The sequence below is a fragment of the Glycine soja genome, chromosome 3 (genome assembly GCF_004193775.1).
Source record: "Glycine soja cultivar W05 chromosome 3, ASM419377v2, whole genome shotgun sequence".
In the NCBI taxonomy this organism is placed as follows: Eukaryota; Viridiplantae; Streptophyta; class Magnoliopsida; order Fabales; family Fabaceae; genus Glycine; species Glycine soja.
Genome location: NC_041004.1, coordinates 46,208,688 through 46,234,097, shown reverse-complemented (window position 1 = coordinate 46,234,097; position 25,410 = coordinate 46,208,688). Strand labels below are relative to the sequence as shown.

The following is a 25,410-nucleotide window of genomic DNA, read 5'->3' as shown; positions in this document are numbered from 1 at the left end:
TCGGTGTCTGATACGCATCCATGTTAGTGTCTGACACTGACACAACACCTATACTACGTTCTATATTTTGAACATTACAGATATCTACGTGTCCGTGTCATGTCCAATGTCCGTATACATGTCAGTGTTTCATAACTTGTGGATGGAAGTTGCTAAAGGAATCTTGGGCATGCAAGATTTGGTGGGCTGCTTCGTAACATTAATGGGTCTTAGATATATGGTTTCTATGGTGATATTGGTTCAACAAATATTGTTAAGGCTGAGTTATTGACACTGTTGCATGGCTTAAGAATTGCTTGGGAGTTGGAGTATGTTAATATTCTGTGTCTGGAATTCATCCGCCACAAGTGTATCATTGTTATGCACAATTGTGAAAAGCATTCGTGACTTTGTGAAGGAAGATTTGAGTGTTCAATTTGTGCATTCATCGAGAGAAGGCAATAGGAGTACTAATTACCTTGTTAAGTTTGGGCTAAATTATGGCATGATAATTTCTAGGGTTGATCGTCTCTCGTTGGACTTGCTTGTTACTGATGCTCTAAGTGTCTCGATCCTAAGGGTGTAACTTCTTTGTTTGATTTGCCTTTTTTCTTACACTATAAAAAAAGTTATCACACAACTTTCTATTTATTAAAAATATTTAATTTAAATTTATTCTTTTACTAATTATTTTAATTAAGATACATAAATGTAATAATTATCAAGTTGTATAAATTTATTTTTAATATAGTGTATATTTAAAATATTATATTATTATAATAACGTATAAATGAAATATTTGATATTTTAATTTTTCACCAATATATAATGAAACTATTAAAATACTAATTAGATAATAAAAAATCACATGATTATTTAAAGTATTAAATTTTATACCAGTATATATAATTTTGTTAATTAAACTATGATAAAGTAGTAGTATTTTATTTACTTATTGTTTATCGGAACCTGGAGTAGAAGTGCGATCCCAGTGTTAGTGTATTTCCTCTCTACTCACTCCCTCCGGGATCGATATTTTCAAGAACAGACCGAAAAGCTGTTCATCGATCTGTTGGATCTGCGAGTGAATTGGGCGAAAGAAAATGGTTACCAAATCAGAGGAAACTCAACTGAGCAGGCTAGAAAATCAGGTCGATAACGGCGGCGGCGGCGCGTGGGAGTACCTCTGCCTCGTGCGAAAGCTGAAAGTTCGGCGGTCGGAGAAAGTTCTGAAGCATGGTCTCTCTATCCTTAACGACCCCAAACACCGATCCTCTCTCGGCTCCGATGGTCCCTCCTCTTACGCTACTGACCTAATTTTTCTTATTTTGCTTCAATTATGTGATTCTTATTTTTTGTGATTTTTGGAAATTTCAATTTCACTCCATGTTTTAGTTGCAGGTCCACTTTTTTATTCAATTTGACTTTTGACTAACGTTTGTTTCGCTGTGCAGAATGGACCTTGTATGAGCAGGTTGCAGTTGCTGCTATGGATTGCCAATGTCTCGACGTTGCCAAGGTTCACTCTAATTTGGTTTAGTGTTTTTCTATTAATTTCTTTCAAATATTGTAAATTGTAATGGATACAGTACAGCAAATTGCAAAATCTTAGCCTCCTTTTGGAGAAACATAGCTGCTGGTATGAAATTCGCTTGCTTGTTTGAAGTAGTTGAAAGTTAACCTTATTGGATTATTCCTTGAATCTCGTCTCTTGTCACTTGTGTTGTGGAGATGCTGCTGATGCACCTGAGATGGTTGATCACGAGTTTCTGCAGGGGATTATAAACTTGCTTGAGTCTTCATGCATTTTGTTTTAGGGTTCCATAATACTTGTATTTCATTACTTAACTTGTAAGGCTATCATGTACTTTCTTTGGTTGCTCTTTGTTTTCTGGGTAGTGTATTTGTTTTAAGATTAAGCCTTTTTTGGTCCTTTATTCTCTGTTGGTGGTGGATGGGTAAAAAAGGTTTTCTGATCTGACTATGCCATTATTGTTTCACAATGTAGGGTATCATTCATTCATTCTTGTTAAAATTTTGTGGCAAGATGTTTGATCTTGTTTGCTTTTGTAATTTGTGAGCCTGGAAAGTAATATGCTGCTGAACTTTTATGTTGTCCATCATGTTCTTTATGTTGCCAAAATTGAGCATTTGCTGCATTTGTCTCCTTCATATGCTACGAGAAACAATCTAGTTTGAGATCTTATTAATATTTTACTTCTTTATCAGGACTGTACAAAGGTTCTTCAGAAGAGATTCCCAGAGAGTAAAAGAGTTGGTAAGTTAAATTGTGTATGCCTTCTACCCAAGTTTGGATTTGAATTAGTTAGCTAAATAGCACTGTGTACACAACTCTTGCTGTGTGTGACTGACCTACACCTAACTCTGTATAAGCTTGTTGTGGTGGGGGGGCGGGGGTTTGTGGATGTGTGGGGGGATTCAGTTGCAGTTGTACCACCTGAACTCAGATACTGCACAGTTCACTTGTACAGTTCTGTTTAGGTGCAGATGTTACACATGCCTTTTAATTGCCCAGTGATGTATCTGTGCTCTTATACATAGGTCACTAATGGGCTAATAAACTATTTCTTATTTTGAGTTGATTGATCTGGCTACATATTTTTCCTGTCTTGTTCCCTTACATTTATTGCTTGAGCTGTATGATAATTTCCAAAAACAGTAACTGTAATGTTTACTTGTTCCATAACACAAGTAATTGCTTGCCCTACTCTGATTGTTGATGCCCAGTTCTTGTTCTCTTGGAACAAACATTTAGACTGGTGGATGACTGACTTGGATGATTTGCATTCCATTCTTTCAGGAGGGATGCTATGTAATAAAACTAACTACATTACACAGAAATCCAAATTTGTCTGTGCATATGGATGCTCATGCACCTATTCCCTCTAGATTTTTTTTTAACCGAATTGACTAATTATTACAGGTAGGCTGGAGGCAATGTTGCTTGAAGCAAAAGGATCCTGGGAATTGGCAGAAAAGGCTTACACAAGCCTTTTAGAGGACAATCCTCTTGATCAAGTAAACTCACTTAACCTTATGGGGAAACCCAAAAAGGGGAACTGTTAGTTGCTCAGTTACTCTTATGTGATGAAACAAAAATCTTATAATTTTTAATTTTTCTTTTGTGTTTTGTTACTTTGATTTGATTTATAACCTTTCAGTTTTACATTAAATAGGCTAGGCTGCTTGAGTAAAGAAAACCAAAAGCTAAAGTGTTTATCTTTTTGGTTGTTTTGATGTTGTGCAGGCCATCCATAAGAGGAGGGTGGCAATGGCAAAGGCACAAGGCAAAATTTCTGTGGCTATTGATTGGCTTAATAAATATCTGGAAACGTGAGACAAACATTAAAAAGTTTTTGTTTTCTTCCAAGATTAAAAATAAATAGTCTCTGATTTCATCAGAAAATAGAGCATGTATCTGAATTCTTTTTCTCAATTTAACAGATTCATGGCAGATCATGATGCATGGAGAGAATTGGCTGAAATATACATCTCCCTGCAAATGTTAGATTTTATTCTACTGTTTATCTTCCCCTCTATAAGTGTGACAATTATATTGCTATTTCCTAATTATTAAGCTGCCTTTATTTTCTGCCATTCCGTCCTCCCGTTAGGTATAAACAAGCAGCGTTTTGCTACGAGGAGTTGATATTATCTCAGCCTACTGTTCCACTCTACCACTTAGCATATGCTGATGTAAGTAACTTCTTTATGAAATGTGATTACTTTATTTTGGTCAAATCAAATTCTTCTCTCATTTCTTTGTTCCAATAGTAACAACTAGCAAGGCTCAAAATAAATTGCATGCTAGAGGTGTATGTGAGTAAGTAGTAATCTAGCAAAATTCTTGACTTAATTATGGCATTGCCAGGTACTTTATACGCTTGGTGGATTAGAAAACCTCCAAACTGCCAAGAAATACTACTCATCTACTATTGACTTGACCGGAGGCAAAAATACCAGAGCACTCTTTGGTATATGCTTGGTAAGATCTTCCATACAGGTTTTCATTTTATGTGGTCCTCTGCAACTGCAAGTTAATGCGTATGAACTGACTAAACTATGGCTGTTTTAATTTGGAAGTTGGTTGAACCTAGGTTTTTTTTTGTTGCAAACTTACAATGAAAGTCATAATTTATTTTTACTTTGGTAAATTACAGTTTTTCCTTCATTGATTTTGATGTTCTCCTTAACAACTTAGGATCCATGGATTCTTCTTTTCAAAACTATTCATTTATATGCCTGAAATTTAGTTTTGCTCCTGTTATGCAGTGCACCTCTGCTGTTACACAGCTTACGAAAGGGAAAAGCAAGGAGGACAAAGAAGGGTCCCAGTTACAATCTCTAGCAGCCAAAGTATTAGAGAAAGATTACAAGCAGAGAGCTCCCGACAAGCTTCCTCAACTTACAACTGCCTTGAAGAGTTTAACATTGTCATCATGATGCAGCATCTCTTAAAGATTATTATTTAGTTACTTTTGACATTTTCTCAGATTGTTGCGAGCTTTAATCAACATATTTAGATTTCCTCAATCATTTTTTCCCCAATATTAGAATGAAAATTCATATTGTTCTGCATTTTAGCTTCGATAATGAATATTTATTGAAAGACATAAAGTTTCAGATAGCCCTGTACTGTAGATCTAAAAATATTGTCATAGCTTTCCTAATGCATAGGACGGGGCATAATTTGTTTTTGACATCCTTTTGCCATTTTTTTTCATTGGCTATACAAATTAAGTTGGAAGATTACCCCGTCCCGGTTTTTAATAATTTTCTTCAGGGTTTCGTTTAGCATAGATGGTAATATTATGCTTTGATGATGTGGCCCGTTGTAGTATAAATAAATGGATCCCTGTCATGCGGATTGGGGCTGCAGAATTTGCACTCTTTGGCATAGCAGAAAGTCGCATGCCGATTACTCGATTCGACACTGTTTTTAGCATCAAATATTTGTTCCTTCAAGGCGTGCTCGCTTGGATTAACTTGTTTTGAAGATTTGTTTTTATAATTTCTTGATATAGTTCTTGAAAAAACATTTTTTAAAAAAAAGTTTATGGTACATCAGAGTAAATAGCTTAACAAAGATGTTTATTTGATGATCGTTTAATTCAGTAACCATATGTTGATAATTTTATCATTAAAATTATTTAAATAAGTAATTTTTGGTAATTAATTTTTTTTAGTTTGAAAGTTAAAGTTTATAATTTTTTTTTAAAAAAAATAGTTGTTTGATACTGATAGATTGGATTGAAAGCATAAAAAAAGAAAATTAAACGGCTTAAAAAATTTAGAATCGGGACCTAAAGTATTTTTTAATATTATTTAGTTTTATTTTAACTTCCAAAAAATTAGATGATAACACCTATAGAACTGTCATATATTAAGTTGTTTTTTAACGTTGGGTTATACTGTATTAAAGCATCAACCAACAAATATGAATGTTTATTTATCTTGTCTTTCCCTTTCTTGATGGTAGTCTTTGTAGTTTTCTAGTAGATAGCTTTTTAGATGTCTTTGTTTTTTTTGGGGGGGTACATAGCCTTTAACTGTCGATTAGATAATATTTACACTGGAGAGAAAGAGCTAGGGAGAGCAAAAACAGAAACAAGAAAACAAGGAGAAAAAGAGTGGACAAGATAGACAAGAAAACTAGTAAACAACGAGCATGGATAAGACAAAGTGAGAGGGATGACAAATACCCTTATGACCGTGGGTATCGTCTGAATATGTTCCGACTTTAATGGAAAATACTCATTATGATCAGATGGTGTAGATATGTATATTACCTGAATTATAAAAAGAGTGTGATGAATTACCCGCGGCTATACTCAAATCGGATAAAATCCAACAGAGATGGAGTCTGGTATTAAAATTTTAAACCCACTTTTTTTATACCCATGACCACCTGCTTTTCATGGAGATGAAACGGAGAAGGTCAAATCCATCTTTGACTCCCCTTGCCATCTCTATATGAGAAAAAGAAAAAGAGTTGTTCATTCACCCAACTTGTGTTAAAGATATATATATTAAGCTGCTCTTTTTTTCTTTCTTTCAAGAATGTTTAATTGAAAAAAAAAAGCTCAAAAAATAAATTACACCACTATATCTATGTTGCTGTTATTAAAAAAAACTGTAGCTAGACACAATGAAATAAAATGGAAGTGATTGTTTAAAATGCAGGAGTGATTGGATTTGAATCTCTGGAAGAGCAGGTGAAACAATGTCACAACACAAACTCAAGTAATGCTTAGCCATAGTTGAGAACTTGAGAAGGCACAGGACACGTCATGGTGGTGGGCATGGTGAATTTGTCGGAAACGTTAACGACACAAGGAGGGACATTGTCATATCATATGCAATATTATGTTAAAAAAAATGGGCACCTGCTACTCTGCTACTGCTATAAATGTTATGTTCTGGTTGAACTTTGAAGAGTACTAATTGCAGCTTTTGATGGTCTCCCATCCCAATTCCATGGGGCATGCAACCATACCAGACGCTGTTATGTTTATGTTAAATTTATGTTAGGTGCAGTGCAGAGGTAGAACCGTCCTTCTCTTTACTCAAAAATGCCATTACTTTTGGTCAACTGTTCCTCTTGTCAATTCCATTTCAGGTAACTTGTAATCATTTTCATCAACATACTATCATCAATTATCAAATAGAGATTCATCTATTACGTATAATTCTAAAATGACCCTTCTCTTGCTCTTCGGGTAAAAAGTGAAAACCAAATCTTGCACTAAAATTATTATTTTTAGTTCAATGTATATGTACTTTCATCATGGTATCTAATAAAAAACAAACCATTCTATTTATACATTATATTAATAAATAACATGACAGTATAGTAAAGTAGTTTTTATTTATTAAATGTCTATATATAAAAATTTATCAAAATAAAATATATATTCATATTGACTAATGATATAATCAAAATAATATATATAAGTGAGAGATGATTTTTATTTCACAAATTAATTTTATGGAGTTAAATTATACCCAAACTTAAATTTTAAAATGGTATAAGAATTTATTCTAGCAACCTAGTATCTGATTGTTATAGCATCACTGGTAAATGTCTAATAATATAAACATCATGCTGTGTTGTAATATTAATCATTTCCTTCTATATTTGCTACATTGAAAAATGAGAATTTACATTTAAAATGGTGCAAATAACTTTCCAAACACACTCTGAAATGTATGCAAAAATTATAAGTATTTCATACTGAAGTATAAGTTAACACGATTTTAACTAAATTTCCATACATTTAGTTGTGTTGACAAATTTATTTTACATCTAGAATTGAATTTAAATAATGAAGCAAATTTAGATAACTTTTAAGTTAAATAAAATATAATAATACTAAAACTCACTACTAATTTAGTTTTAAAATGTCCAAACATAAATTATACTACTTCAAAATCAAACTTTCAAAACTAATTCCATTCTCAATTAGTTTTATCAGCATTCACCTAAATATAAACTAATAAATGGAAGCTCAACTATAGTCAGGTTAATTGTTTTCTAGCTCAAACTAAAACAGGAGTGAAGTTAGTGTTTAATACAGCTACTGAGCTACAGTGTCATAGGTAGCCGAGGATGGAAATGTGAGGTCGTGACTAATGCACGTCTTATACGACAAACAACCCTGAAATAGATTCCCAAAAGTACCACATTATTCTTCATGATGTCAATTCCAATGAAAATGACTTCATAACTGTCACGTCAATTTACAGATTCCCTCATTTCCGTTGCAATTAATTCCCCCTTGTGTACAATTTATATTCTTTGCCCTCGTAGTCGTAGAACATATTCAAAATATTATGCATTCGTCGACAACATTATATTAGCACTTTGTGCCAAACAGCTGTGTGCTCCTAATCTTATTCATTCAATACACTTCGTGTCAAATATATCCCTCCCTATCTGGAAATGGGGTAATCTCTGCCTTTTTTTCAAAAAAAAAAAAATCCCTTATCATCATATGGATTCTTCTTGTCATTGAAATGGAAAAGTAAAGCAAGCAACCTGTAATAACTTCATTAACATAGCCTATTTTTTTCGGTCAATTAATAGCCTACTGTTAATTAAGACTTTTCCTAGACAAAAATACGTAGAATTCCGTTAAGTCTTTTATGTAATTAAGGGCAGTGAATTCTGGTGAGTCTATAAATGTTTATCAAAGGGCTAGACAAGAAAGTTTCTAAAAAATTGGAGTATACGAGAATTGTATATTCATTTACTACCTTAATTCATTTTACGTTTATCTTAAGAAATCTAAATTGACTATAAGACGGGAACTAAATATGGCTTCTCGTGATCAAATCTTAAGAAGAACCTCCATTTGCTTTGATCACCGTGGATTTCTCTTGTTAAATCCCATATGCTTAATATACTGGACAATTAATTGATGAGGCTTAAGTTCAACGATATATGCAAGTTGTTCACAAAAAGAAAAAAAGCACTATTTGACAAGCCAGAACATCTGCAACAAACTTCCAATGTTATCACCGGGTTTTTGCTCAGACTAATCTGATGCAGTGATTTTACATTGCTCCATCTCATTACCTTGCAGCCATCCTTATTGATGCGTAGCTGAGACAGGGGTTATCAACATCCTTGGGAGCTGTGCTGTTAATGCATGGGTAAGTGGATATGATGCTTTCTGAAATGATATACCTCTAATGTGTGCAATCACTTCATGCTAAATGAAGGATTAAAAATAGAAGATATAAATACATTAAATTATATTCCAAGTTACCAAGAACTTAACTATGAATACTGAATAACAAACTGATCAAGGGAATTAACAGGAAATACCGGGCTCGATGATTGACAATGTTATGTGCTGGCAGCAGGTATTTATTGAAAAGGGTGTTAAAAGGTATTAAAACTTGGTGATGGCTAAAAATGATCGAAAAAGATATGGATGTGGATGACAAGCCTTAGCATGAGTACATGTGTGCACGTATGCGTGTTAGCATTTATTCGTGATCTAAGGAATAAGGTAGTCAGAACGATGACTAAGATTAATAACAGTATAAAAAAGACTCTGTAGTGCTAAAAAAATAATAATAACATGCCTAAGGATCAACAGAACTGAGGGCTATAGCTTGTGCTAGAGACTGAAGAATGACTACCACGGTGATGGTGCTATTGTTTTTGACAAACAACATATTATGCCAAGAATGGTAAAATGAATTGAACTAAGCAAGAGATTTTGTTTAACGTGCATAGTTCAAAAACTTCTTTCATATGAGATTTGAAACTGAAATTGCAGACTTAAAGTCTTAAGAAGACATTGCCATTGTTAATAACTATCAAGTCTAATCCTGTGCAGAGTTTGGATTAAAGGATCATACGACAGACTACAAGCTAAAAAAATGATATTTATATAATATCTCATCAGGATTTTGTTTTGACAATAATGATTCACAAGCCATGGCAGGCTAGCAATTGTCTTCGGAGAGTAAACTAAAATGATATTTGGCCTACCAGCATATAAATATATTTGGCCACAATCTCATCAAATTTACCAATTATTATCAGACATATCAAAGTAGGCAATTCTATTAAGGCAAAAAAATTTCATATTCATGCCCCATGCATAGCACATAAGTAAAACCTGAAGTATAGAAGACAGTCTCTAATTGGTGGTTGCTAAAAAAAGAGTTTTGACATTTATAATTTGGTGATCTTCCACTCACTCACTACCTTCTTCAACTTCAGCTCCAATAAGCTTATTGGTTATTACATGTTTTGGACAAAAATATTTGTTGCGCCTTCCTAGTAATTGGGAATTACCCATTTGGAATAACAGCCTTACATGTTTGATGAAATGAATCCTCAACGCTAAAAGTTAAAAATACATGACAACCCAGAACAGGTAATAGTAGGTATATGCTTATTAATTAAAAGAGAATAAAGACGCAATTGGATAAACATACTGTAAACTTTGTATTTCAAGTAATATGGACCATAAAGTTAACACTTGAAGACAAATGTACAGCCATTTGGGGGGAAAAGTCTCTGATTTGTTCAAATAGCATTGAGGATATGAATTTAACAAGGGGAATGAGAGAAACAAAAGTACTCATTTTTACTCAACTGTGTTTCAATCACATTGTTGATAAATCAAAACTCACTGACAGGTCTGTTAGTACTCAATATGTGATGGATTTTAGCATATCTACTGGTTCTTCCAAGCATACAAAACAAGAGAGAAACTAAGACCCTGCAATTTGGTCTCAGGAAATCTCTCAGAGAAAGACCACGCCAAATCAGAAGGTGGTTGGCTAGCCCACAACTTGTCCGCCGCGGAGAGGCATGTCCTGAACATAAAGACGGCATTTCCAAGGGATGTACCAAAGAGCCAATTATGAACATCCCAGAAAACTTCCACTGCAAGGCCATCTACCAGGATAGTATGATTCCCCCTGAACTTCCATCTCAACCGCTTCACTTGCATCACAGTTTTGCTGTCAATGCGAATTACAAGGCTCGGATCACCAACACTTGCAGTGCCACACTCAATGACAAGATCATGAATTTGGCCATTGTCACAAAACACAGCCTTGGTACCATACAACTTCTTACCAAAAACATGCTCTTTCTTGGCAACCAAAGCTGCATTGTGGGGTAGTGGATTGGCATTGGTCTTCTTGAAAGCTTCTTTCCTCAAATCCCCCAGAAGAAGTACCATTTGTCCATCCACAACAGCTCCCACATAAAATCCCCCCAACGGTTCCGGCCCAGAACCAAATTTAGCCGAAGAAAGGTCCCAATACACATCAACTTTACAAGAATGAACCTCTAGACTCTTACAACCTCTCCTCTTGGAGAACCCCCACGGTTTGATATCCACCTTACAGAGACTCTGGCTTGATGAATCGTCGATACCAACGCCAAGGCCTTGCCCCATCAAATTCTTACTCCATGTGACAGTAATCAGGCGGGAACTACCACCAACCCTGCATTGATAAACACAAGTAACCACATTCTGCGCACTTTTATTAGTGCTTGAAGACGAAGAATCCGCCACTTGAACTCCATTTTCGCCAAAACAAGAAGGAAAATCCTTCATTTTCGGCTGCAATTCAATTCAACTACCGAGCTTTTTCCCTTTGCGGTTTTTCAACAAACAGATGGGATCCAGTTTTGAAGTGGACAAAAACACTCACTCAGTGACAAGGTGAAACTCACAAAAAACAAGTTGGGACAGACACTTACCTTAACTTGATTGATCAGAAAACCCATCAAAGAATGATTTTGAATATGGAGTTAGAACCCATGAATCCAAATTGAGAGAAGTGTGTGTGTTGGGGGGTTCAAGACAAATATAGAGAATGTGGAGAGTAAAACCCAGAGAGAAACAGACAAAAAAGCACACTTCTTTCACTGTCAATGTCTCTACGTTACTAACGATTGAAGTTTTTTAAGGGAAAAAAGAAATACCCCAAAGCCAAAAAAAAATAAAATTGGCACAACAGAATATAACATAAAATGAAAAGAACCTTACGATGGCGACGCAAAAAATAACGGAAGTGAAGAGAATGGAGAAAAGGGGACACTATACTACGGAAGAAAACGGAAACTGGGTATTGTGGTGACCGGCGAATGGATGTTACTACTCATGACGAAATGTGAAAACAAAAAAAGGTTTTACTTTTTTATACTGTGGTGTGTGTTTTACTTTTTTCTTTTTTTCCTTCTCCAGCGAGACCAAGTTTTTACCTGACACGAACAAGAGAAGAGAGCCTTTTGTTCGCGTGCTGCTGCGTCCTTCGTCAAAAAATCCAATGAGACACTGTTCATATGTACTATACACGTAAATACCACTCAATTAATTCCCTTGTTTTTCCATCTCGCGTCTATTTATATCTTCTTCTTCTTTTTTTTTTTTACTTTTTATTTGTATTATTATATAGAGTTTAATGTGAGAAATAGATTTTTTTTTAAAAATGAGAAATAGAAAATAAAAAAGGCTATATATAGAAAATATTTTGTAGTTTAATTTTTAGTTAAGTATAAAATTTATATTTTTAAAAATTATAGTTATTTTTTTATTGGAGCAGTTCCAATATATATCATTAACTCTATTAATATTCGAGGCCTTTCCATTCCTTCAGTAAAAAAAAGTCTTTCCATTCCATTATTTTCTATTATAACTAAATAATAAAAAATTATGTTTGATATAGCTTTTTAAATTATATAAACTAATGTAATTCATGGGTGAGTTTTTTTCAACTATTAAAGTATTTTGATTATATTAAATTTTTTAATACTACTTTTGTAACATTAATTTTTTTTTCCTATCACATAATCTATTTTAACACTTTTTTTTATTTCTCTGTTTATTACGTGTATTATGCAAAAGGCCAAAAGAATCACAATAAAGGTTTTTCGGTCACAAACGGTTCCTAGGACGTGGACCCCATAAGCTCGTGGAAATGGCTAAATGCCAAGCACTATCTCACGCACGCATTGGAATAAGGATTACGTGCTTAACATGCCTTGTGTGTCATACGAATCAACGATATCGGTTGTTTTAAAATCTTTTTTTAAAAAAATTAATATTTTTTACTAACACTTTTAAATAATATATTAATTTTTTTTATTAAAAGTATAAATCTATTTTACCAAATTATTCTTCCATTTGTTAAAAATATCATTCGCCTTTTTTTAGTCAATCATTATACCAATAAATAATGATAAAATAAAAAAAGAACTTTTAAAAAATTTAAAAGAAGAAATAAACTGATTTTTTTAATTTAATTCCCATCAATTATCAAAACTTATCATAAATGTAAATTTTAAAAAAAATACTAAAAAATTCAAAATGGCCTTACTATATATAATCAATTATAATAATAAAAAAAAGCTAGAATCTCACTCTTCAGGTTGTATATTTTAATATAAGACTAAATCATTTCACTCTCCTATTTATAGGACTTGTGATTTAAAAAAATATATCTTTTATACCATTAGTGTGCTTAAATTAAATTCATTATTTTTTCTTTGAAATGATTTAGGGATTGCGTGATATATATATATATTACTTTTAATTTAGAAGTCACACTTTATATTATTTTTTTTCTTACCATGATATTGGTACAAAATAATTTCCGTCAAAAGCGATAATGAATCTTTATAAAGGATCTTGAACACCAATATTTTTCCCCAACATGAGTTATTTCATATTCAAGAGTCAACCAAGATTTAAACTTATATCACTTAATTAAGAAATACAAGTCATCATCACTTATGTTAATCGTTATTTATTTATACTTAATATTATACTACCATACATTTAGTATATTTAGTCATAATTCAACTTAAAGCTAATTTATTTATAATATATATATATATATATATATTATTCATTTGTGCTATCAATTAGATTGTATAAAAAACTTATTGATCATGTTTATATATATATAGCTTTGGCATAACGGTGTATATCAATTAAACTCTTAAAATATTAGTTTATGTTTTAAATAAGGTTTAATTATCTATTTAATTCGTATAGTTTAAAAATTTATCAATTATAGTTCATATAATTAATAAGTGGATTTTTAATTCCCAAAAGGTTCTTGTTGTTAAAAAATTTTAATTCATGAAGTTAAGAAATTATAATGACATAAACCTTTTAGAAATTAAAATATAAATTTGAGGACTAAAAAATTTATTTATTAAAGTTAAGGAACTAAAAAAATTTACTTATTAACTATAAGGATTAAGTCTGATAAGTTTAAAAACACTAAAGATTAAATGGGTAATTAAATCTTTAAATAATTATTTCTTTTATATATATATATATATATATATATTATCTTTGGTCTTAAACATAAGAAAAAAATATTTTTTTCTCAAATATTAAATTTTTTTAACTAATCTTGTTAAATTTTATTATTTCTTATTCTTAATATCAAGTTTCAATAAAAAAATAAGTTAAAAAAAATTAATGGAATTAAGCGTAATTAATTAACGTTTCTTTTCTTCGTTAGGCTGACATGTTTTATTTTTATTTGTTTGATAGGAGGGAATAGGTTCAATTTTTAGTATTTTTTTTTTTTTTTGGTCGGCATTAGTATTTGCACTTCTGTTCAGGCCAAGAAATGGCTCTGAAACTAGGAGCAATGAATGCAACGTGAGCACTGAATATTTATGTATCATTCCTCTATTATTTAATATCAAAGTACAATTTTGGAAGGAAACACGTCCTTCATATGGCTTTACACATTTTGTGAGTCAGCAAATAATAGCCTTAACCCTTATCATTGAATTCTAAATACTGTTTCTGAATGGAGGTCCTGCATATCTGAAACATCTGAAAAATCAAATGCATATACATTGTCTGAAAAATCAAACTAACCTGTTTCAATCAGGGATGCTAGGATTGATTTAGAGTTCAATTTCTGTCATTCTCTTGAAATAGAGTTAAGGTGTTCAATGGCATCTTATGTTTCAAATGGTTTTGCTGAAAAATTGGTTTTTCTGATAGAATTCTACAACATCGATTGATCCATGTAGCTATGGGATCAGGTTACGTTGTTATAATTTACCTGTACTGTGTCTCCCTGTATTCATTTATAGATCTATTGAAAACCACGTAACTGTAGTTTAGAAATTATAAACCTTGAAATCAATTTTTTGTATGGTTTTAAAGGCTATAGTGGTGTGTGATCCCCTTGTTTTCTCTCATGGCAATCAGATGATGCAAACAGAAGTCGGGTATGTCAGTACTTCAATTTTTGGTATATACTAATGTGTGTATTAACATGGCATCTCTGCAAAGCTCCACTCGGTCTTCCATTCACTTAATTAGTTGATTCTGTTTTGTGTGTTAGCAGATTCAAATTCAACCATTGTTTTATTTGAAAGATTTTTCTATGGAAGGTTTGCTGTACTAGACTACTTCGTACTATCGCTTATAGACGTTCTGGTTCTTCTCTTAGCAGCCAACTAAGGGTCTTTTTGTGCTTTTGAGAATTTTTCTACCGGAAATATATATAAAGCTTTTGCAAGGAGAAAACCTCTCAAGAGCACTTCTAATCTTATGTCCAAACTTTTTCTAATGCCATTCGCACCATACAAATTGAAGGATCAGATTATAGATATTCTGGCATATGACTTTTATATTTGTGCAAATGGAGGACTACTCTTCTAAAAAATATATGTGCAAATGCTTGATAAACTTTGCTATGTAATAATGTAAATATGTTTCATGTCTAGTACATAATTGATACATTCGCATATGTTTGATTAGGTTTTCACCTTTAGTAAAAAAAGGGGTTTTCACCTCAAAAGTCTTGGGGATGAATTAAAGAGATTTTTATTTTGTTTAGAAAAGAGGCTGTCGAAGATAAGCTGGTTGAGTAGTGCTCATTTGGACATCCATTAGTGCATTTAAATGTTCCAATTATGGTGAAAATATGTAGCTACTGCGTGTTTAAAGGCCCAATATAGTGTTTTAATGTACTCAGTTTGCTTGGATTAATACACATAATTGTTCTTAAGTTAGTTAAGAGACTATTTTGGTAATTGGAAAACACTAAACACTTTGTCATGTCTTCTCACAACATTGCCAGCCACTCGAGGTTCCACCGTTCGAGTGTTCAACGTCAAACCTGAGGATGGAGGATCATCTAGCTTGCTAGCAAGTGCATGTTTGGTTTTACTTGGAAAATATTTCAAACCAAGAAATCATACCTCATAATTTTTACTCAAATCATGCTTTAAAATTTCTTTCCTGAAGAAAACAAAAAGTAAAAAACAGACTTTCCGTGGATTACCACCACAAAATTCAAACACTTATCTTAATTTCATTGCATAAACTAGAATTGGTAAAATGGTGTAGTAAATAGCTTCACTGTGAGGATGGTGGGGCTTTCTTTCTTGAGTTATCCATTTATTTGAATTGTTAGATTTTCGTTCAATGACTGAGATTGTGTTGTAATTGAGAATTGGACATTTATTTTCTGTACTGTTATTATTGCATCTGACATCTCTTATTGCATTCTGAAAATTCGAAATGCAATGGAAGATACGGATGCAATAGCTGAGAATTGTACACTCTCATCTCACCTATGTGTCTCAATCTTAACCGTTGACAGATGGGTTAATGATGCACATTTTCTCCACTTCACCAACAGCACCTTCTCCTAGCAGCACCAGACCTAAATCCACTGTTAACTTATTAGATAGCGTTAAAAATTCACATAATCACACTGACTGACTGTCAATGTTAGACTACAATAAGTCCAAGATCACTTGATGCATTCTTTTGTTTGTTTCGCTTTAAGCTTGCAATTATCGCATTTAATTCTAAGCGGTTGAAAACTTATAGGAGAAAACAAGAAAAGAAATGATAGTTATACTATAGTTTTTACTAAAAAATATAGGTAAAATTTAAATTATTTCCAAAACAATGTAATTTATAGAACCAATTAACAATTTAAAAATACAAAAAAAATAATATAATCATGTATACAAATTGCTCAGTAGTGATTTATCTGTGTGAGAATATCATTAAATTTTAAGAAATATGTATACATACTATGGTTTTAAATTACGGTCTAATGTGAAGATAATTTGATATTCTACAATTGTATATTTTCGCAATTGTCAACGATGGAAAGATTTTCTTGCTCGCCTCAATGTGTTTGTAACCACAGTTTAAAACCATGATACATACTAATGAGTAGCTTTGGCTTAAAAACTTGTACACCATAGAAAGAAAGCGTGTTTTGGCTAGGAGAAAGAGTAGCAGACCCTTTGTTCAGGGCCCATGCTCAATTCCCTTATGAGATGATTGAATTTAGAAAAGGGCCAGTTCTTTGTGATGCAAGAAAATCACCAATTAGTCTCCCCTCCTACTTGGAAAGTCTGAGTGCAGCACAGCTCACCGGCACATGATAGCCTTGTCAAAGGCGCAAATCAAGGAAACCAATCAAAAGTGTCTGCAACTGCCGTTGATCATTGTAACGACGGAAGCCTTGTGTTGTTCTCATCATTAAAAGCACGCTAAGCACTACACTTTTTCCAACTTCTCACCTAAAAAAAACCATAGACACCCACTACCAAAACATCCACAAAATTAAACATTTACTAGTAGTACACCATAAGGCCAAAATTTAACCCCCCAGCTTAAGCTCCTCTCTATAGTCTATTATACCTCATCTCTCATTAACAACACATGGTTCTATCAGTGTAGAAGGAATTGAACAACATGATCGCAGGTTGTTTCAGCCAACCCAACACTCCTTCATCAAGCAGCAGCAGCAGCAGCTCCCAAGTGCCACAGAATCTGATAACATGCATATACAAAACTCAACTATGTAATTCCCCCACTTATCTCACTCTCAGCTGGTCCAAAACCCTTTTCTCGCACTCCCTAACCATTTCAGCTACAGACATCTTTTCCATCACAATTTCTCTGAACTCCTCAACCTTCTCCTTCTTCAGAAGACGCCAGGGCTCAAAATCAATCAACAAGCGCAAAATCAAGCTCCACTGGAACTTCACCCGCGCAGAGTTCATTCAAAACTCCGCAGAGCCAGAGTCACGCTTCTACCTTGCAATCTCACACAATGACAAACTCCAATTCTTTCTCGGAGACCTTCTCCGAGATTTGAATCGGCGCAACAAAAGGGTCGACGTTGAGGCTAACAACGTTGTTGACCCGGTTCTGCTGTCGAGGAGAGAGCACGTGTTCGGAAGAAGGTGTTACGTGTCACGTGCGGTGTTCATGGGGTCGAAGCACGTGATAGAGATCGAGTGCGGAGGGGGTGTGCTAGGAGTGAAAGTGGACGGTGAGACGCGGTTGGTGGTGAAAAGGTTGGCGTGGAAGTTCAGAGGCTACGAGAAGATATTCATCAACGGCGTCCAAGTGGAGTTCTATTGGGACGTGCTGAGTTGGGTGGTTAACAGCAACAAAGGGAACGGGCACGGCGTTTTTGTGTTCCAAGTGGGAGACGGAACGGTGTGGCCAGAAATGGTGGGTGCGGAGAAGAAATTAATGAACAAGAGCGTGTCCGCTTCTAGCGTCTTGCAATGGCCAGAGGACACTTGTGACTGTGGGAGGACTTCTGGGACCAACGCCACCGGCTTCTCTTTCTTGCTCTATGCTTGGACCATTAATTAATTCATTCCTTTTATTTCTTCTTTCTTCATATTATTTCTTTTACTGGATTGCAAGCAATTATTTTGTTCATATATATGTATCTATCTCTATACTCATCTTTCTTTCTCCTTCTTGTACAATATTGCTCCTGCCAATTCAGAAATAAATGTCTCCTTTGATGAATCTTTTGTGCCATTTATTATAATGTTGTTTCTCAATCAAATATTGATAAGTCAAAAAATATTTCATTGTTCTATTAACTATCAGTCTTGGTTAGAAGTGTATGTTTAAAGAGGGGAGAACAACTGATAGCAATCCAGGGGTGCAACCAGAAGTTAGCCAACAGGAGGTACACATAGCAAGAAACAGGCCCAAGAGGAACAGTACTACACCAGCTTACCTGAAGGATTTTATCTGAGATTTGTGCTGAGTATGCATCCGAATCTTTCTTCACAGCATCAGCCTGTCTACCTTTCTACCTGTTCCCCTTGATGGTGTAATTCCGTTAGGATTATTGCTAGAACAAAAAGATAAAGTTAGTTATCTTTTATACATTATAAATAATCAATCCATGTAATAAGGCTGGACAATAAAAATTACTCCAAGTTATCTTCTTCTATCTCTTCTTCTCTGGAGATTATTGGTCCTCTAAATCAGTCTCATCTATCAATTTTTATATCAATGAAGATATTAGCAAAAAAATGTTACATTTTTAATGGTAAGAAAATATTATATAGTAAGGCATTGAATTAGTTTTATTGGTTGTCTAAAGAAAATTAAGTAACTAATATGGGCAGTGCGTATTATAGAATAATATATTACATTAAAAGATAATTTAGTTGATACAGAAATTTGATATATATTGTAAATATATCAAATATTTAATACTTAATGTTGTTACCAGGATCTATATCTCTTGCTCTGATTTGTCTCTCTCCTTCTCTGTGTATATGAACTCTTTTATTGACTATGGAGTGAGTACATAAAAAAGTATGTGAGTAAAAATTAGTTATCTTCTTTCAGCATATCCTCCTCGCATCACCATACGTTTGGACACGACTTGGTTGTGATCGAAGGGAAGAGTGTTTGGAATCTGACCAAGGAACAGAGGTACGATCTTACGGTTGGGGATTACTTGTTCACTCCGCCAGGGGATGTGCATAGGGTTAAGTATTACGACGAGGATATTGAAACTGCTAAAAACGCTATTCATAAGGAATTAGGCTTAATTAACTAAGTGAATTACAAACAAGTTCAACAATATTGCTTAAATTGAATGTGTCAATCCTCGCTCAATTTTAGATCCCTCCACCCAAAAATATGATTACCGATCATAACTGGAAATTTAACATCACCAATGGCATGCAGCAATAACATGTATATTTTTTCCCTTCCACGGAATATTTAGACTACCATCACTAATTCGGATAGCAAAAGCTTAAATATTTTAAAGTTTCATCTTTGGAATTCTAACCGTACTTTGGACGATATGTAATCGTATATTCTCAAGTTAACTCAAGGAAAGCTTAAGCTGCCCTCTCAACACACTACAGACCTTTTAAATTACAAGCGCAAGCAAAAAAAATCCATTTCCTTTTATAGTCCCCTGCTCTCATTAATTCGCTAATAACAGTCTTACTCAATTAGATCTAAATTAATCGAATGTCTACAAGAGTGTTTGAAAACCAGTTTTATTATTAAAAAAATATACGTGTGAAAGGATTATCAGTTAATTATAACATTAAAACTTCCCGTAACAAATTCTACCTGATAACAATAAAAAAACATAAATTCTGTAAAAAAAAAAACAATAGAAAACATAAAAAAATAAAATAAAATAAAATAAAATACAACGAATATGTAATGGCTATAGTATAACCCCAATTCAGCAAAATAAATAAATAAATAAATGCAATGACTATATCGAGCTCAGGCACACAATCCACGTTGTTTGGTCTCGAAAAACAGGCATGTAAACAAGAAGCCCAATATGTTATTCTTGGCCATGAGCCCGTATGTTGATTGATTGATATGCACACGGGTTTGCATTTCTCAATTTTGTTGCTCCAATATGTGATAGACTCCTCAAGAGGCTCCGGATTATATTAATTATTATATAAAGGACATTAAAATTAAAAAAATAAGAAAATAAAGGTCTTCCTAAAAAGTTTGAGAGAATGAAATTTTTGAAAGATAAAATTTCACGAAATCAATGTAAAATGAAGTGAAACTAAATGAATATTAGTTGTCATCATTTAAATTGTCTAAAATAAGGTGAAATAAATGAAATATAATGAAAAATATTCCAACATTCTACTTTTTTTTTAGGGAATACTCTATAAATAAAAAATCCTCGTTGAGCAGTTATTGTTATTAATTATTTTCCATAAGGGATATTGGCTCATACGATTAGTCTAATTCTGCACTTTCAAAGTCAAGTTCGATTTCAGAACAACCCGGTACGTACTACGTAGTAGGCAAATCCCCCGTTGCTAATTCCTAACTAGTTTGTATATTCGTGTGATGTGATGAAGTTTGAGTCCGACTGTGGAAAATAACACCACTTTCTGTGAATATAACAGAGTACTCCATCCATTAGTCAAATAAACAATATCTTAATACTAATCTTAATCGATGTTTATCTTAACTTTTTAATCATTTCAAATGGGCATGAACTCAAGCAACAATAACACGAAAATGATAGAATATATGGCTTGTCAATCGTTGTTTACTTTTACGGCGGCGGCGGCAGGAGAAGTACTCCTAGGATACAATTCTTATTCCATTTAGATAAACAAAAGAAAGTAATAAAACCCAGAAAGTTGCGTACGTAATGAAGGTGCTAATTAAAAAAAAATAAAAAACCCAGAAAGTATATCGCACTTAACGTAGATGCTAATCAAATCAAAGCATACTTGATCCCCCCACGAACAAAATCTTGCTTTGGCTGGCTAGCTGCTGCATCGTTTCTAAAAAAACAATGGATGGATGGATTTCCATCAACGCGATCCATTTATAGCATTTAGTTTTTGACTACCGTAAATTGTCCTTTATTTAGAAGTTTTCAATGTTCGAAATTAACAAAATGATTCTCAGAAGAAGAAAAAAAAAATGAATGAACATGAAAGCTAAAGTAGGAATTACATGTTGGAGAAAGATAAGTTCCTTGCTTAGTGTCTCTATTGATTTATTTATTTGTTTTGGTGTGGATTCATGCCATATATTACTATCTATCTTCTTTTTATATCTATAGCTAACGAATGCATTCATTTTCAAAGATCTTAGTATTTGGAACCACTATTACTATTTTATCATATTGAACTTTTAATTGGTGATGGTCTTATTTGGAACCTCTATGAGCAGAGATCGCAGTCTTTTTTTCTTTTCCTTGTGGAAACTTTCGAAGAATATATAATTCCATCACATGGAACTTTTGAAGAATAAAAAAACCTTTTGATGGTTTTCACAACTTCTCAATACTAATATTAAAAACAAAACTAATTTCGGGGACTTACAAGAAATTGGTGCACTTTCTTTGTTAGGAATAAAATAATATTCTTTTAAAACTCCACGTAAGCTTTCTGTGAGTACACCAAATTAAGAGATTGGTGGAAATCTTTCAATTGAAGACGTACGACTTTCTTGGCAGCTATGATACATCACTGATTAAAAGAAGGTACTTGCGTTGAATACGAAAAAGGGTAAGTTTTTACGTGGAATGATAAAGGCACTATATCCAAAAGATATAGTATATCCATGAGTGGAGAGAAAAAAAAAAACTAGCATCCTTATCTTTAGTCATTAAAAAGGTAGCCAGTATAGCCCACCCAAAACCTTTTGACAAAAATTCGTGAAATACGATACGTATTGGGCGTTCCACAATCTTAAGCACCGAATAAAAATAATGTGCCCAAAACATTAAAAGGCAAACTTAGCTGGTTGAGTTTATTTATTTCCATCTGTCGCTGTCGTTAACACTAGATGATGCCCACCCCATCTTTTTGGGGACCCCAATTTGTTTTTGTCACAGCCAAACAGGGAATTAAAAATTACTGTGCTTCTGGAGTGGAGAAAACAAAAACGTACGTACACAATACACAGCTGGGAATGCAGCAGGCAACGTTTTAATGCACGCATGCCTTTGAGAATTTGTGACTGAGTGAGTTGATGCAACTCATGCAAGTGTACCACAAGCTTTTAGACAAGAGCATGTTACACTGGCATCATCGCATCATCATATATTAATAATTATTATATTCAATTTTTTTTTTATCTTACACAAAATTTTCTTGATTTTTTATAATTCATTGCATTTTGACTCTAGGACTCACTAATGCTATCAAGGATAACAACAAAAAAAGATAAAGAAGTGAGAATTTAGTGGCAACGTCATTACATTCTCGACCCCAAGGTGGTATTGTTGTACTTGACCAAACAACTATTGAGCTGCAACACAGTCTATAGGAGCTGAAGCAAAGGTTGTCCGAGCCGAGTGATCGCACGTGACATGCAACGAGAACATTGGTTGTTAGTGAGGTCACCACGACATTAGAAGAGACTATAAAGGACGTCGGAGGAGTCAGGGATGATCAAATTGTTGTGGTTAACAAAGGTCATAGGATTGACGAGGAGGTGAGAAGCAAGCTAACGATATTTCCGTAGGTAAAATCTAGCTTGAACTTAGATAGGGAAACAGATTTACGCAAAAGTGATATGAGTTCTTACAGCATTCTATAAAAAAATTAACGCCATTTCAAGAAAAATAAAAAAAATGATTTTTTTTAAAATATATATATAAATATAATAAGCACTGACCTTAAAAAATACAAGTGTAATTTACTTTTTTTTTTTATAAACATGCACATGCATGTGGCAGCATGCATCGTGATTCTCATCTCTGATCTTTTAGGCCATGTAATCTTTGAGTGGGGGGCGTGTTTCGGCACTTTGGCTGATTTGTAAAGCATATCTATTGCGTACCCTTTTCGTGTGTGTGTATATATATATATATATATATATATAATTTCATAAGCTTTTTATTATCTTGTACTTTTTTCGAAATAGGATGCAGTTGCTGACTTCCACGAATTCCTGTACGTGTTTGCTTAAATCACGAAAGTTAAAAGAGAAATGATTTCTTTACAACAAATTTATATACGATGATAAGAAAAGAAGAAAGGGAAGTGTAAGAAAATCGTTGTGGTGTTAATAATAATAATAATAATATAATAGGTCTCATCCTCTGACATGAAATCTGTTACATGAATCACATAAAATTATGAAGGTTTTTTTTTTTACGGCATCTTTATCGAGTTAATAGTAACACGTACAGGGTTTTTTTTTTTATAAGATAGTAAACAGGTATTTTTAACATCTTGATTAATAAAAATATGAAAAAATTCATGTAGTGTTGTGTTAGCATTAAAATATTAACGTTATTGACTATATGACATATATTAAATAAATAATTTTATGTATCATTTTAGTAAATTTAAATCACATCAAATTAATTTTTTATCGATTAATATTTTGAAATGATTAAAATTACCAAAATTGTAAAATTGAAATGCTAAATGTCTTATGTCTCTGGGGGATCTTTTGATGCTGGGGGAATTTTGAGTTTGATAAAAAATAAAAATAAAAATCTCCCGGCAATGGTTCCTATATAAGAAGAAAAACAACTTTCTTCTCCTTTACTCTTCTTGGTCTATTAATCCTCTTTATTTGTACCTAAACAACTGATCTCTGTTTCGTTTGACCTCTTTTTGGCTTTCCTACATGATATATATATATATATATCTATATATATATATATATATATATAATTTTTTTCAAGAAAAAAAGAAAGTGTCTTATGTCTCTATTTGAACTAAATTGGAGATTTTAAACGGTGAAGATTAAATATCTTTATTATAAAATAGATGAGTCAAAATTACGTATTTAAAAAAAAAAAAACCAAAATTAAATTGATCCATAAAATTTAAATAAAAGTTTTAAAAAAGAAAAATAACTTGTATCTATTATAATTATTATTATTATTAATATTTTGATTAGAATTATTATTATTGTTGATTGGTTGTTTATATATATATATATATATATATATATATATATATATATATATATTGACAGAGTAGATATAGAGAAAGTTCTGATGAAAGGTGCATACGATCCCACTTGTGTGTGCATGTGCTTTAGCTGGCAATCAATGCACCCTAACCTCCAAACAGAACACATGTCCAATTTACGTTTGAGATAATTCGTACGTACAGATATAGAGCCATTATCATAGACACACTAAAAAAAATAATATTTTTCTTATGTGTTGATAGCGTTTGGTTTATACTCCTTAAAAAAAAAGCGTTTGATTTATACGAAATTGACAGATTGTCACATACTCACATTAGTTTTGGTTCGTGACAATAATATGAGCCGTGCAAACTACTTGGTTGATGTTGCTATTGGTGTTAACTAACCTCATCAGTTCAGGACTTCTTATTGGATGTTGGTGGCAACGCCAAAGGGAATTCGGATTAGATGTATTGTATCTATATGGTAAGAGTGTACATTATAGACTAATTTAAAAGCTGTTAGAGATGGTGCACCATAAATTATATGAAAACGTTAGTACTGTTCATAATAGAATCCGTCACATCTATATCATTTTCAAGCTTAATATATTGATTTAAAGTTTTTTTTACATTAATTACATGTGTAATCCATGTTAAAAACATCTTCTATATTGATTATAATATAAGCGTCAATGAAAAATAATGAAAAATGAGTGGTATCTTTTGTTACAACACATTTTACGTGAAAAAAAAATTATCATATAAATTATTTCCATATTATATCTTTTGGATAATTTTTTTTATCTATTCTTATTAAAAAAAACCACAAAGTACAGTGATACAGATAAAAAGAAATTAAAAATATCCCTCTTCTACTCTTTGCCCTTCGATACAAATCCCAAATACATGTAGTGAAAAGGTTAAAATTATATAACTTTTATATACATATTTTCTTGCTTCTATAATATCCTTTAACCTAATAAGTGATAAATTAATCTTAGACATTTATATAGAAAGGAAAAAGAAAGCTACACATTAATTAATAATAATTTTTTTACATAATCATTCTATTACAACTCATCATATATAATAATTTTTTTTATTTTTAGAATAATTATTTTAAAGTAATTTAAAAATAAATTATAATTAAATGACAATAAAAATCTATTTTACACTATTAATGTATAAATATTAAATTATATATA

The 25,410-nt window shown here is 32.6% G+C and overlaps 3 protein-coding genes across 3 annotated transcripts; 2 read left to right on the top strand and 1 right to left on the bottom strand.

Annotated features, from left to right (window-relative positions):
• Positions 1-909: 909 nt before the first annotated feature.
• On the top strand, positions 910-4,700 carry LOC114407686 (ER membrane protein complex subunit 2-like). The gene is made up of 9 exons (XM_028370876.1): positions 910-1,269; positions 1,434-1,498; positions 2,209-2,257; positions 2,924-3,018; positions 3,248-3,333; positions 3,445-3,504; positions 3,615-3,696; positions 3,872-3,985; positions 4,273-4,700. Exons 1-9 carry the CDS (start codon positions 1,083-1,085, stop codon positions 4,441-4,443), a joined length of 909 nt encoding a protein of 302 aa, XP_028226677.1. The 5' UTR covers positions 910-1,082; the 3' UTR covers positions 4,444-4,700.
• A 5,243-nt stretch (positions 4,701-9,943) lies between these two features.
• LOC114407685 lies at positions 9,944-11,793 on the bottom strand. Its single transcript, XM_028370874.1, has one exon. It carries the CDS (start codon positions 11,091-11,093, stop codon positions 10,200-10,202), a length of 894 nt encoding a protein of 297 aa, XP_028226675.1. The 5' UTR covers positions 11,094-11,793; the 3' UTR covers positions 9,944-10,199.
• Positions 11,794-16,645: 4,852 nt separating this feature from the next.
• LOC114407684 lies at positions 16,646-18,317 on the top strand. The gene has a single exon (XM_028370873.1). It carries the CDS (start codon positions 17,241-17,243, stop codon positions 18,153-18,155), a length of 915 nt encoding a protein of 304 aa, XP_028226674.1. The 5' UTR covers positions 16,646-17,240; the 3' UTR covers positions 18,156-18,317.
• Positions 18,318-25,410: the final 7,093 nt, after the last annotated feature.

Excerpts from the sequence above, each read along its gene's own strand:
- LOC114407686 (XM_028370876.1), top strand. The coding sequence starts at position 1,083 with ATGGTTACCAAATCAGAGGAAACTCAACTGAGCAGGCTAGAAAATCAG. Across the intron at positions 3,019-3,247 it reads AGGACAATCCTCTTGATCAA|GCCATCCATAAGAGGAGGGT; the intron begins GTAAACTCACTT and ends GATGTTGTGCAG. Across the intron at positions 3,334-3,444 it reads CTTAATAAATATCTGGAAAC|ATTCATGGCAGATCATGATG; the intron begins GTGAGACAAACA and ends TCAATTTAACAG.
- LOC114407685 (XM_028370874.1), bottom strand. The coding sequence starts at position 11,093 with ATGAAGGATTTTCCTTCTTGTTTTGGCGAAAATGGAGTTCAAGTGGCG.
- LOC114407684 (XM_028370873.1), top strand. The coding sequence starts at position 17,241 with ATGATCGCAGGTTGTTTCAGCCAACCCAACACTCCTTCATCAAGCAGC.